The sequence below is a fragment of the Prinia subflava genome, chromosome 8, assembly GCF_021018805.1.
Source record: "Prinia subflava isolate CZ2003 ecotype Zambia chromosome 8, Cam_Psub_1.2, whole genome shotgun sequence".
NCBI lineage: Eukaryota > Metazoa > Chordata > Aves > Passeriformes > Cisticolidae > Prinia > Prinia subflava.
In genome coordinates this window covers 30,360,353-30,375,318 of record NC_086254.1, presented here as the reverse complement: position 1 = coordinate 30,375,318, position 14,966 = coordinate 30,360,353, and the positions used below count along the sequence as shown (strand labels likewise).

General features: G+C 40.6%; 1 protein-coding gene across 1 annotated transcript; it reads left to right on the top strand.

The window, feature by feature from the left end:
• The first annotated feature begins 3,178 nt into the window (after nucleotides 1-3,178).
• Nucleotides 3,179-14,089, top strand: LOC134554381 (protein-glutamine gamma-glutamyltransferase E-like). Its single transcript, XM_063404926.1, has 13 exons — nucleotides 3,179-3,188; nucleotides 4,760-5,044; nucleotides 5,361-5,594; nucleotides 6,125-6,243; nucleotides 6,722-6,850; nucleotides 7,741-7,918; nucleotides 8,077-8,212; nucleotides 9,083-9,186; nucleotides 9,620-9,865; nucleotides 10,609-10,914; nucleotides 11,577-11,734; nucleotides 11,941-12,074; nucleotides 13,831-14,089. Exons 1-13 carry the CDS (start codon nucleotides 3,179-3,181, stop codon nucleotides 13,976-13,978), a joined length of 2,187 nt encoding a protein of 728 aa, XP_063260996.1. The 3' UTR covers nucleotides 13,979-14,089.
• Nucleotides 14,090-14,966: the final 877 nt, after the last annotated feature.

Here is a 14,966-nt window from a genome sequence, read left to right as displayed (position 1 = left end):
GTTAAAGCTTCCAAATAATGTCTTTATTCCATTCCAATAGAAGACATACGTGCAGAAGTGGGAGAGGTAGGGAAATACATTTAAATATCATAGGCTACACACCACGGGTGCTGTGTGACTGTGTGGGAGCTGCCAGGAGAGTCCAGCAGAGGTTCATCCCAGTCTGTGCACTGCCAGTTTGGCTTATTCCTGTGTCCTGGTCCCATGGGAGTTCTTGGAGGTGCATGTCACTATTATGTCACTGTCAGTCTCCCTTCTGAAGAAGCCATCTCATCTGGAATGAGCTGAGACCTCAAGAGGAGATCTGAGCCCAGCTAACAGGATACCCTTCTTACACGACAGTGTGGAAAGTGATTGTGCCAGGTTCTACTCTCTTCAAAGGAAGGCTGTTGGCAAACTCCAGGAACAGTCAGGAACTTCAGGAAGGCTTCAGGCTGCAACAGGCTGCAAGCCTCCATTCCAAATGCCCCTGCAAGTGAGTGGAAGAGGGAGACAGAAAATGAGAAGCGTGTCTTGGACAATATGTAAGGCTTGGAAGAGATCTTGGCCAAATATTTTACCATATGGACCTGACCATTCTCTATCAAGTGCTTCTAGTCCTGAAAAGTGCTGATTTGAATCAGTTCACACCAGTGTCTCAGGTCTCTCCCTAGTGTGGGTCACAAAGAAAGCACAGCTGTAGAAAACCTCTTGAATTCCTGTACCTAGGATAGCAGGAGTCGGAGTTGCTGATGGAATTTCTTGCTTAATTATTAAAAAACGGGATGTGATAAGAGGTAGAATAGCTCAGACTTCTCAGGATACTGAATCACAGAATCAGAATCATTTAGGTTGAGAAAGACCTGTAAGATCATCAAGTCCAGGCGGTCCCAGTGAGTCATGGCCATGTAGTTGCAGCATGATGCTTTAGGGATATGTTAAAAAAGAGCTGTGCTCAGAGAGAATATAGGAGCAGATAGACTTTTATAGGTACTAATTTCCCATCCTGAACAAAAGCACGATTAATAATAGGTGATATTTCATAAAATTCAAGCATCACTGAGAATTCACATAGAGTTGGTGTGAATGAAAACATTGGAAAGAAGGAGAGGAAGGAGTTTACTGAGATGAATTTGTCTGTCAGCAAATATGTCCTTCGCTGTTCAGTGCTGAAATTCTTAGTCCTATACATTCATTTCTTTAACAGTTACTGAGGTGAGGGAAAAAATCTGGGTGTTACTGAAAAAGGATGCTATGAATTATATGGCTGGAGGAGTCTGCAAAAGACGATTCTGATATACCTTCTTCTGGGTACATGAAACAATATGCTAATGTGGTTCAGAGCTTCAATTTTCTGAGGTCCAAAAGAGTCTTTTTTTTTGCTATCCACAGAGTTACAAGCACCTTCCTACATTTACAGCCACCATTCCAGCTCTGCAAACTCTGCTTGGCGAGGCTGCCTGGGTCAGATGCGTTGTGCTTGACTGTCTGCGTGTTCTGACTAGTGTTAATATTTCTCATTAATTTAACCCTCATTCTCAACCTTTGCCCATGATCTTTAATCCAAAGGCCCGGTATGTATCATTCATCTGTTTTACAAACAAAGCACACCAGAGGCCTGCAAGGCAACTTAGGCAGAGCTGGGAATAAACACCAGAAGCTGACACAACAGCCACAACTTGTTCTTCCTGACATACTGTCTGCCAGCAGAAATGGACTGTTGTTCTTTCTTTTTCAACAGTAACTAACCTTCCAAAGAAAAACGGTTTGCTGTGTATCCAAGGATAGGCTGAAATCTTAAATTCATTCTGGAAATTGTTTGTGTGACATTTAACAGTATTTAAAAGTAGGGATAGGAGAGTATGTTTTAACATCAAAAAACTCTAATCAAACCCTAAGACATTTTAAATTTAAGGATTAGTCTTATCACTTTAAAATCACAGTTGGACTTTGCAAGATATAAAACTATGTTCTACATAAAACCTGTTAAGATCACTGTAACTAATGATCAGAGTGTCAAAGTAGCAGTCTGAATTATAGCCAGTTAAAAACTGCTTCTTCTAACAATGCCATTTATAAAAAACATGAATAGAACATGTCTGTCTATGAAATGGGTTGAGCAAGTTCCAATTCTAGATTTTCGAAATATGATCCAAACCAGAAAACAGAACAATTTGGCTACTGAATACTGAGCCCAGACAATTAAAATTATGAATTTGGGAACGTGTAGAGCTGTGCCCAGTCCAGCATGATGGGTATCACTGAGAGGCATCTCTAAGTTGTGCACTGAGTTCATTGAATTTTCCAGGTAGTTTCATAGAAGTATCAGAATCTGTCTCTTTCTTAACATAAAGTGGAGCCACCTGCAAAGCATAAGCAAAATTCACTCCCCTTGAAGTTAAGTGGAAGATTTTTGGGCATAAATTGGCTTTGCCAGTAGAATGGTCAGAGATGTCTTATGAAAAAATAGTAGAGCACCAGCTGAAAGCAGTGATAGATATTTCTTCACAAGTCACAAATATTCTTACCTGTTGTCACTGTAGTGTGTCATACAGATATGACATGGAGTGCTTGTCCATTGAACAGGGTTAAACAGCAATTATGTGATAAATGAAAAATTGTTTCTTTAAATTTGGCCCTGACTGGACCTGGAGCAGAGACAGTAGCTTGGTCATTATTTTGCAATTACTACAATGCAAGAAGTGGAAAAAAAGCAGCTCCAAAACAACAGATTTAGGGAATTAATTTAAAGAAAAAGTCCCTGTAAATATTGTTCGTGAAGTATTTAAAATCAAAAATAGTGGTTTGCAAGAAGGAGTTGTGCTATTCCTAGAACTTTAGCAACAGAAAGAAAAGTAGCTAAATACTGAAGTTCTTGTAACTTTACATACATTAAGAAACTCTTAAAAAGTGGCCAGATTGTTAAGAATAAATATTGTCCAAGCTTATGTTAAGTTGCAAGGAAACAAGATGAGGACTGAGAGAGGAAAAAAATGAATGAAAAATGAATCCTCAAGCCCCACTGGTCAGATCAAGGCTGAGGGCATAGACAGCTACTCAAGTTCCACCCCCAGAGGAAATATTGCAAACAGACTTTAAAGAAGTGAAAGGCACCAGTCACTCCTTGAGCCGGCAGAAGCACAGGAGCCCATTCAGAGGAAGCTGCAGAAGCTGATTTCAGAGGACTCATTAATCAGATATGGGCCAAGGTGAGCAAGGGAAAGCCCATCCTGTGATCCTCTTTGTGACTTTCTCACATCCATACTTCATGTTCAGCTCTGTAATGGACACTGAGAGGTCACTACTTCTCTAAGGAGTTTTGATCCAAGAAAAAAGAAGTAAGAGAAAATTCTTCCATTGAAAGTCAGGAGAAGGATTTTCACAGGAATTGCATTTTTTCACTTGTGTGCATGGGAAAAGCTTATCAGAATGAGATTTGGCAGTCCAGGTATATTAACTGATATTAAAATGTTGTATTTTGCAAATAGAAAGGGAAAGTCTGCAGTTATTTGGAGTTGTCAGAAAAGTGCAAATGACAGACTGACAGATCTGACATTAGAGAAAGAAGCAAAGCAGAACTTTAGGAATGTATCATTGCAAAGGCTGGGGAAGACTACAACGAGCAGAGATGGCTAAAACCTGAAGCTAAGGCAGAAAGGATACAAAAATTGGAGGGGCTGAGGGGTTTTCTGGCAGTTTCTTTGTTGCTGTGTTGGGTTGCTCACATGTTAATATTTATAGATATGCAAACAGAGCAGTTCAATAGTGATTTTAAAGGGTCTCATGTTGCTTTTCCAACTCCTGCCTTTCTAAAGGCAAAACTCCCTGAGCTCTCAGGTCGTTCTACAATAGATGTGCTTCACTGCTAAGTTTCTGAGGGTTGTTTTTTAACAGTAGGTATGTTCCTGAAAAAAATTATTCATGCTTCTCACCTCAATACTTTAAAAAACCATGTTCCTCTACATTTGGACTGTGACTGCATAGCTAAAACTACCAACATAGTTATTTCAAGGCTTGTCTGAACTTGATAAATTTAAGATCACGCTGTAAAAAAAATCTTTATATTAAGAAATCTGGTTGAACATAGGATGATGATTTTTTTACTCAGTAGTGGCACAGGGTAACAATTTTCCACTCTTGCTCTTTCCTATTCTCCCTCTTCACAGGGAAAGAAAAAAATCTTTTTCTTCTGAATTTCTGCTCTTCATTTAAACCATCTCCTACTGGAAATCCCTCCATAGGCTCGATGTTGTCAGATCTAAGCCAATCTTGGATATTTATTCTCTGGCCCCTGACTGAAGCCATAGTTCTAATGCAAGAGCATTCTACAGCATATTTTAGGAGTGTTCTCTCTCCATTTCTGCCATCTGTCCCACTGCCAAACAACAGCCCAGTGCCCATCAACATGTTCCTGTTGGAGTGTGTGACACATAATGGCTAAAGACTACATCATGGCTTAAAATACACAAATGTTTCTCAGCTAAGTCAAGTTTCTTTATTTCTTATTCAGAGGCAGCAAGGCTGTGCCTCTGTTAGAGTGACACCATCTCAGAATGGTAGAATTAATTGAGTTTAGCTAGATTTTTATCCAAGTAACTCACAAATATTCAATTCTCTCGGGTTTCTCTCCTCTTAGATGCCTTTCTGATTTTTCCTTAGTACAGGATATGCTACTGCTTCTATATTTAATTATGCAGATAACCTCTAACAGCCTATGCAAGATGGAGTCTCTTCAAAAAACAAATACTCACATATAAATTATTTCTAATTTTGGTGGAAGCCTCACATGGGGGCCAGTTACCTGTAGAAGGTAATAAGCAATTCTTCAGAGTGTCTTTGTGCTCCTTGCTCTTTGGATGTACCCTCAAGCTTTTTTGCTCTTCTCATTTTTTCCTAGCTGCAACGCAGCCAAGTACCAACTGGCATCTGAAAGAAAATGCGAGAGAACACCACACCAGTAAATTTTCTAGTGAAGAACTGATTGTGAGGAGAGGACAGGCCTTCACTATCACCTTCAATGGAGCAGAACGGCCTGACCAAAACTTAATATTCATTGCAGAAACAGGTATGGCCCCCAGCTTCTTTCATGGAGAGAGTAATGCTGCCTCAGGACATTCTTCTGGCCCAAGATGCACTGCAGAGCACCAAGAGAATGCCTCAGAGCCAACATGCACATTCACATAGCCATGGAACTGTGTGAGATATTTGTTGTGTTACTCTTCCCTCAGGCAGCAGCCACAGCTTCCTCCAGTTGCCAATAAATGGCACAAATTCACCTGAGGGGAGGGTTGGGAGGGTTATGTCCCTGCTGAGTTTGTTGACGACTAAATCTCTATTCCAGCAAGGCTGGGAAAAAAAATGCTGTTTGTTTTTCTTGAAAGGTCCAAAACCTTCAAAAGCAACCAAGACCCTGGCCACGTTTGATATCTCCAGCACAGCGAGCAAGGAGGGCTGGAGTGCAGTTCTACAGGCCACCACCTCCAACTCAGTGAGCATCTCCATCTCCAGCCCACCTAATGCTGTCATTGGACGTTACAGGCTCAGTGTTCAAAGTGGCAGCTCCTCTCCTGCAAGTCTTGGCACTTTTGTTTTGCTTTTTAACCCTTGGAATTCAGGTATGAATATGTCGAATTTCCTCTAAAGACTTAAGTTGCTTTTAGCTTCATTAATATTTGCAGCTTCTCCGTTCGATCTGTACTTTAGCAGCTGAAAATTGACATCATGTATCAGTAACCAAAAAAAGGTGTCTAACAGTTTCTTAGGACCTTCTGGTACATAAAATCAGCTCTGTAGCAGGTACATACAGGAGAGCTCATTGCTCTAAAAGATAAGTTTCTGCTCTTGATAGAGCTTCCCTACTTCTGCACAAGTTTAGAAGAGTGTCTCTGGCCTCTGTAGAGCCAAGAAAAGTCATATTTACCATGTTCTCACAGATTTGGCAGTGTCATACCTCCATCTTCACTCAGACACCTCCCACCCCTTTCTCTAATTGTAGAAGATCCTGAGTCTCATGATCTGTTTATAGCAGCAAGAACAGCAAAGGGTGGATATCTGCAAGCACCCTTATAGCTGCAGAGCAAGACTCCTGAGGTTCTGTTTTATTTTGCCTGCCGTATTTGTACATCTCTCTGTTTTGGTTTTTCAGGTGATGATGTGTTCATGCCTGACAAGGCTGAGTGTGAGGAATACGTGCTAGAAGAGTTTGGCATCATTTTTGTAGGGAATAAAAATCACATCAGCAGCTTTGGATGGAACTTTGGCCAGGTAAATGTTGCAGTGAAACACCAGACATTATTTTTGTCTGAACTGGGTCATTTGGTTTTTCCAGTTCATTGCACACACCTCTGAAAAGCAGAACTCTGGTGTTGCAATCAGCACTTGTGCCAAGACCTGTTTCACTGATCAGTGTGAGGATTTGTAATTTACTAGTCCCTGCTCTGCCTTGGAAGAGCAGCCAGCAGAAACATGAATATTTTTACTAAGACTATGTAGCCTTACCTTAGTAAAGTACTGTAGCAATGCTGAGAGGCCTCAAGTTCACTGCCTCCAAGTTTTGAAAAGCTCTGTGAGTTCTGATCTTCTGAGTTAGTTGTGGCCACATTTTTACATTGTGGTGCCTGGCTGAGCTCTGCAGCACTTCAATCGGTAATTTAAAAACCCCATTCAACACTAACATGGCTGTCTGCACCCTGATTTTTAGTAATCTGTGTTTTCCAAACAGTAATTTATTTCTGTCCCACAGTTTCAAGGAGATATCCTCAACATTTGCCTGTCCATCATGGACAGAAGTTTATACTACCGTCAGGATCCTGTCACGGATGTGTCTCACAGACACAGCCCCACGTATCTGGGCCGTGTCCTCAGTGCCATGGTAAGCAACGTGCTCAAAAACTGCAAACTACCAAGTGTCCTTTAAAAGTAGTCAGTGAAAGCAAATATGAAGATATTTCATAGAGAATTTTAGGCCACTGTCTGCCTGCACCAGGCAATAAAGGTGGGGAAGTGTGGCCTACATGGTCATCTGATCTAAGTCTGCCACATTTATCTCCTCTGGGCTAGTTCTGATACTTAATCACTTTGATATCCAGTGAAACTGAAAATATAAGACAGGGGTGGTTGAGGGACCTTGGAGGTCTTTAGTCCAGCCACCCATTTGAAGTGGAACTACTGGGTACTAGATCAGCTCAGCCATGGATTTGCCAGGCTCCTCCAAAGGAAGGAGGTTTTGTGGCCTCTGTGGGTGACCATTCCAGAGCTGCCTAATGAGGAATTTGTCTCTTATGCCAAATACGATTTCCCTTTCTGCTCTTGGCATATAAAAGAGAAAGGTTAGTTAGAACACACATTCAAATGGTTCTAAGCTGGTTTTACATTCCCCCCACTCTCCTCAACCAGACAAAACCAGGCCAGTGCTCTCAGCCTCTCCCTGTAGACTGTGTGCTGCAGGACCCCTGCCCATCTTACAGCTCTCCCTCCTGGCTCCTCTTCAGTGTCTGAACATCCCCTTGAGCTGAGAGACCCAAAACTAGAGACAGGACTCCTGGCACAGCCTTGCTAGGGATAATTAAAGGGGCTTAACCACCTCCCTCAACCTCCTAGTCACACTTCCCCAGTGCAGCCTGCTGGGAGCTTTCCCCTTTTTGATGAGAGAGCACTGCTGGCTCAAATTCAATATGGCATTTGCTGTAACTCCCAGCCCCTTTCAGACAGGTTGTAAACTCTTAATTTACCTCATCATAAATTTAGTGAATATCTTCTCAGGTCAACGCCAATGATGACCAAGGGGTGGTGCTAGGAAACTGGAGTGGAAAATATGAGGGTGGTAAAAATCCCACCAGCTGGACAGGAAGTGGTGAAATCCTGCAAAGCTGGAAGAAATCAGGATTCAAACCTGTTAAATATGGACAATGTTGGGTTTTTGCAGCAGTATTGACTACAGGTATGTTTTATGTCATACACATGACTGACACTGCCCAGATTCTATTAAAAGAAACACTAATAATGCTTCCTATATGGAAGCCTTTGAAGACATTGCTATGCTATATGAAACCTGCAGAAATATTGCTTTCTGACTGTGGTTTTCTCTTCACTCTTTAGTGCTTAGATGTCTGGGGATCCCCACTCGTACCATTACAAACTTCAGTTCTGCCCATGATGCAGATGGAAATCTGCGTGTGGATGAGTTTTATGATGCAGAAGGAAATCATTTGGAGAAGGGAGCTGACAGCGTGTGGTGAGGCTCAACATTTCATAGTAGAGCTTAGCAATGCCTAGAATGTCTCCAAGTGCACAGCATAGATTCTAATGACAGATGCTTCATCTTCTTAAAAATTGCCTTAAAAACTACTACATATACAGAGAGGATCAGTAAAAAATACTACAAAATAATACTGCAAGATTTGGTGTTTTCACTCTTTCTCAATTAAGCAAAGAATTGCGACACTAATTACAACAGCAAGTTGGAGCCAAGGTAGTCAAAATTACAGTTATGATGCCATAGATGGCTGAAAATTTGCAATATTGCACTGGATGTATCAAACATGTGGGGACTTAACCTAGTTTGAAACTATTCTTCACTATTCTTCAAAAGCAGTTCACATTAAACTGTAAAAGTTCAACAGAACCAGCTTTGTGCAGTGGCATCTTTGGCAGTGAAAGTAATTTAACTATTGCCTCTATTAAGCATCAAATGCAGTTCAGACAAGCTTGCATTCAGCAAAGAGCAGAAGTAGTCCCTCAGGTTTTGTCTTTTTTACTCCCCTTCTTGTTCTGGACCCATTCTATCTGCATGTGACATTGTACCTAAAGCTAAAACTAGGGAAGTGCATGGGCTCAAAGCTTTTGTAGAGGAACAGGCTCAAGGCATTTTGTATAACTTCAGAAATTTGTTTTCTGCCCTTTAACATTTATATTCATTCCACAATGCAATTTTCAGCAACTTTCTAGATAATGCAGTGAAGGTCAGGGTGGAAGTGTGAGTCTCAGAGAAGAACTGTGCAAATAAAGGCATTTAATCCACATACCTTAGATGGCTGATTAAAGGAGGTGGAGAGGAATCCATAAATACATGCTAGTACCTTACTTTGTTCATTCTTGCACACAGGAATTTCCATGTCTGGAATGAAAGCTGGTTTACACGCAAGGACTTGGGCCCCTCATACAGTGGATGGCAAGTTCTGGATGCAACTCCCCAAGAACAAAGTGGAGGTACACAAATTTTATTTCAGGAATAATGCTGAAAATTTATAAAGTCAGTCACTTTTAGAGAGAAGGAAAAAAGTAAAATTTTCAACCTGCTCAGAAATAGTTGCAGAAGAAAATAATTAATTGGTTGCATTAGAAAAGCTTCAGATCATCTGTGGATGCCAAGAAAGAAACTAGAATTCCAGCAATTCCTATATTTCCAATGTAGGTATCAAATGCTATTGAAAATTAAGGGATAATATAAAATAAATCAAGTGTACTGTCAGAATAAACACAAGATACACTGATGACTGGCCTTGTATGAGGGTTTATTTGGATGAAGAGGCTTGAATGGGACAGCAGCACTGGGCAATTCAGGAGTCAGTGATAAATATCTGTCTAATAATCTGCCTACTGTCAAAGATTATGCCTAAATTCCTTTTCCTTGGTGCTGCAGGGATTTACCAGTGTGGCCCTGCCTCACGGTATGCCATCAAAGAAGGAGAAGTTGATCTGGACTACGACGGCACATTCGTGTTTGCAGAAGTGAATGCAGACTGTATGTACTGGAATTATGACTCTGCAACTGGAAAGAAAAATTTGATATTCTCTAAGTCTACAGAAATTGGTGCCTTCATCAGTACAAAGGCAGTTGGTAGAGATAATCGTGTAGATGTCACCAGTGATTATAAATATGAGGAAGGTAAGTAAAACTGCTGGTTCTTCTGGTCACATAGCTGCTTCATTCCCAAAAGTATATAAATTTTCAGTTAGGAGTCTCTTAGTGCATTTATAAAGTAGGAGCAGAATTTATACTTGATTTATGCAATTCTTACAGAAAAGGGGAGAGAAGGAACTGAGTAAAAAGAACAACTGCTTTGCCCTTTCTGATAGAGAGTTGCTTTGTGGGATCTAAATAAGTCAAGTCCAAGTATCTCCTAATAAAGTGTTCACTGTTCCATCTGCCTGTTGCTGACATGTACTGTCTGCCTCTGCTTAGTGACAATCAGGCTATAGCCCAGTTATTTGTCTGCAGGATAAAAGGCCTGTTGCAGAAACCTGAGCTAAATCAGCACTTAGGCCCAGGAAAAGCAACTTTCAGACAGTGCAAGAGCACAGCACCTTCTCAGTCCTTCAGGTCTGAGGCTTGGGGCTTTCTCTGTGCTAGCAAATAGGAATTCACATTTCTAAATGTTATAGTCGTAAAAAGGGATGGAAATGGGGAAAGAGAAACTTTAGACTTAAGATTTTATGTTTTAAAAAATGGTATTAGAAGGATCGTTACTGACTACAGATCCAGAAAATGAGGTATGGCTGTGGAAAACAGAGGGCCTGTTTATCTCTAAGCACAGACACTGTGTCCTGGCTTGCTTGTCTCTAACAGCCATGTAAAATAAGAGGTGCATGTTAACTGTTGAGGATAATTGTCATGGTTCTCCCTGGCAGGCTCTGCAAAAGAAAGAGATGTTTATAAAAAAGCCCGTAAGAAGCTAGGACTTGAGGATAAATTTGATCCTACAGCACCAAAACTAGAGGAAATTGAACAGAAGCCTGACATCTCAGGAAAATTCAAGGTGGCTGGCTCCTTAGAAGTGGGCAAAGATCTCAACCTGCTTCTGGTTCTTGAAAATTTACAATCTGATGCTAAGACTGTAAATGTTAATATGACTGCATGGAGTACTCTGTATACTAGAAGAAGAGTTAATCAGATCTGGAAGGACTCCATATCTGTCACTCTGGCCCCGAAGGAAGGTAATTTTTCAAAAATCTTTTAATCATAATGGTTTTATCAGTAAGTGGGCATTGGAGGCTGGTCAGCTTGGGAGGAAAAGCTCTAACAAACAAATCCCTACGTAGAAAAGGCTGAGAAAAATATTACATTACACATATATTAACAAGGCATGTTTCACACTGTCATGTCCCCAAATGCTTTTCACATTTTGGAAATTGTTACCATTAGCAGCCTGGGATAAAAGATATATCAGCATCTCCAGTGTGAGGTGAAAGATCATTGAATCACAACTGATACTGTCTTGTATTAATCTTAGGCTTCAAGTCATGAGCAAGAAGCAGAAATAATAATTAATTTCTTTAATATGTAATTTAACTTTTGGAGAGGCACCAGTAAACTCCTTAAACTCCAGCTGTTGCATATTTCAGAGCAGTAGGAGGGAAAACAAGTCAGGCAATACAGTAGTAGTGAATGGAAAAGGGAAAACATTGAAGAAACCCCAATCTATCTAAAGCAAACGGATAGATTTGCATTAATTAATTTTGGCAGTGATGGCTGAAGGCCCCCCCTAATCCTAGTCACAGCATAAAAAGAAAACACTAATGTTAGGTCTAATGTTAGGTTTGAAGCTCTGTGGTCCTATAAAAGTGTGTACCAATTCCTTTTTTTTTTGTCCTTCCAGAAAAACAGTTTCCCATTAAGATAAAGTATCCTGAATACCAGCAGCAGTTAACTACAGACAAAACCATCCAGGTCACAGCCTTATGTCATGTAGAGGGTGGGATTCAAGTGCTTGTGAAAAGAAACATCACCCTGGACAATCCTGACATCAACATACAGGTAAATTCCCTTTGCTGTAGCTGCAGTGGCAGAGAAAAGGGAAAGTGAATTCTCTGTGAGCACTTTTCCCCCTGAAAGAAACGTTCTGCTCACATTCTGCCATGGTTCATCACAGCCTCCCATGATATCTCCTCTTCTGGTGCCCAAAAAGGCTCAGCTAGAAGAGAACACTGAGAACCTGGCCTCACAAGCATTTCTCTGCACAGGTCCTTGGTGAAGCAAAAGTGAATAAAGAGGTGGTTGTGGAGGTGGCGTTCACCAACCCCATCGATGCGGAGGTGAAGGACTGCGTGCTGCAGGTGGAGGGCAGTGACCTGCTCCAAGGAGTCCTGGAGTTACGGTGAGGACAGGGAATGTCCCCTCCTGCCACCAAAGATACCTGAGCAAGAGTGTGGGCATGGCTGGGTTGGAACTCAGCTGTGGGATGAGACAGCATTTTCCTCTTGCTGTAAGCTGGGAGGCCACTCAGAGTAACTTCTCCTAACAAAGCACACAGTGATGAAGCAGCTCCTCATCCAGGCTGGGCTTTGGCTCCATGGTTTGGGAGGTCAAATAATTGCTGTCATAATTGGGCAGAACTTGTTTTCCTGCCTATCTAGCAGGACCACACACTTCCAGAAAAAGAATTCATGCTTACCCAAGCAGTAAATGTTGCTGAGGCTGTCTGTCCTGCTATAGGTCAGACAGATGGCACCTTCTTGTTCTGATCAAAGGACAACAATATCATACACAACTATTTCTGTCCATACTTACCCAAATTACAACATGTATCAACCAGGATTTATTTTTTTCACTTTATTAAATGGACTGCAAGTGCCAATCTGGGTGCACAGCATTGTAAACAAATTGTATTTATATCTGACAGGTAGAAATACATGTAAAAAGCAGATATAGGAGTGCCTCAGCTTGGGGAAGAAAAATTAATACTGCTTAGACACAGGTTATCTCAAAGGGTGGAACCTCTGAAAAGCACAAACCCAGGTCTGCTCCATGCTCAGCTTTTCCAGACACAGCAGATCACAGTTTGAGGAGGACAGTTTTTGCAAAACAGACTAAACCATGACAAGCAGATTTTTCCAAAATGAGAGCTAGAGGCACACTAACTTTCAAGCTCTGCTTTCAGAACTCTACAAAATAATTATCTTAGGAGAGTAATAAACAGAGTCAAGAAACCACTTGATGATGTTGAGATGGTGATTGAGAAGGCTGGAATAAAATACCTTTTTTTTACTATAGATCCCAGTTCCCTATTATCTGCTTTGGTGATTTTGCATCTTTTTCTGCCCCTTTTCCTTCAGTATTTCACAACTGAAACAGAAAAATTAAATTTTCAGGCTGTCCCTTATTTGAACAAAGAAGAAATTGCACAAAAAATTCAACACAGCCTCACAAATGCAGTTATTTCTGGAAAATACCTGGGATATAGGAGCATACTCTTTGGCTGAATACACAGACAAACACAAACAAACAAACACAGCAATTTAACACTGCCATTTGCACTTGAGCTATTAGGAATGGTTCATCCCATCATTTGTAATCTCTCCTGAGGGAATTTACCTACCTCGTGTTGTCAATCCTGTACATTTTTCTCCTCAGGCAAGACAAGACAATATGTCAGGGTAAAGGAAAAACATTAACAAGTTTCCAAGTTACAAAACACCCTGGTGTAAAACATTTTAACTTGCATTCAGAATTTCCTGCTCTGTAAACACTGAGGTTTTCTTGGTGCTATAATACATTCCAATTCAAGAGCTGGTATTAACATTCTTCATGGTCTCAAATTATTGAGATAATGATTCAGTGATGTGTCTTAGACCCTCTGTTCTGCATGAAATCTTATCTCACACATTATTACATCCCCCTTTGTGGGTTTATCTGGGTTACTGCATAATGAATTTGTGAGAGCCTTTAATGTATGGATTTAAGCCTTTAAATACTTACCAGATAGCCAAGCCATGTGTGGTCTTTTCACAGCCATCTTACTTTGAAGTGACAGGAGTTCTTAGTCCATGTGGGAGATGATTAGTGAAGAAACTGAAGCCTGATGCATAAGCCTGTTTTCAACTTATATTTTCCTCTGTTTCCTTTTTTTTTAGCATACCACCACTGAAAGCCAGTGAGAAATCCAGTACCAAGTTTAAACTTATCCCTTCTGAGGCGGGTCCCAAACATCTACTTGTTAATTTCTCCTGTGATAAATTTGCTGATATCAAGACCTTTAAGGTGGTAAATGTGATTAACTAACATGAAGATATACAAGGAGTGGTCTGTGTGTATAAACTGAACAAAATGTGATAAGAAATCTTGTATAGGAAACAATGAGATAATCAGCAAAACAAATCTTCACTTCCTCTGATAAAGGGTCACCAGCATCATATCATTGCAATTTTACATTGTAATTTTAAATAAACTGAGGAATGATTATTGTTAATTTACTGTTGTGAGTATCCATGTTATTAAAAAGAATATTTTACCTTCTACTTAGAGACTCTTTGACTCATGTCTGGCTTTCCTTGGAATTAATTCCTCCTGGCTCCAGATGCCTCTGCACACACATTCATAAACTCATTTTTACATATTGAAAGCCATATCCAATGGACTGCCAAAGCAGTGTTTCTCCTTACTGAAACTGTGATACCACAACATAGTGAGAATGACTTGCACTGTTTATGTCATTTAGCTTTGTCTCCTTTTCTACAAACTCTGTTCTGACTTTATTTGTCAGAGGGGATTGGATTTTTTTTTCCTAAATAACAGTGACCAAATGAGGTATAGGAAATGTTCAACAGGAATTTGGGAGGTGTCCAGTTTGAGAGGCATTCAACAAACACACTGGGGCAATTGCCCAGCTCAGGGTACATATTTTAGCCTGTTGATATCTTGCACTTGCTGAAAGTCTTCTTTGGGAGTAAAAAGCTGGGTAATCTTAAGTCTGAGGGTATTTTGACTTAAGAAGAGTTAGGAATTATTCACATAGATTATGTGTCAGGAAGTGATCTCTTAGATTTGAGTTTAGGACTGGTACAGGCTGAATGATGGGTTCCAGTGAAGTAGGTGTAGCCCAGTGAGTGACTTGGTTTATGGGCCATAACTGTGGAACAGTAAGTCAAGCTCTGACTGAAAATGACTGTGTAGGTAAAGTGGATGGAAAGTCAAGCTGCTGCTCTGGCACTGTTGGGCCAGGAAGCAATAAAATCTTACTATAAATAAATAAACTCTGTGCCCCAACTTC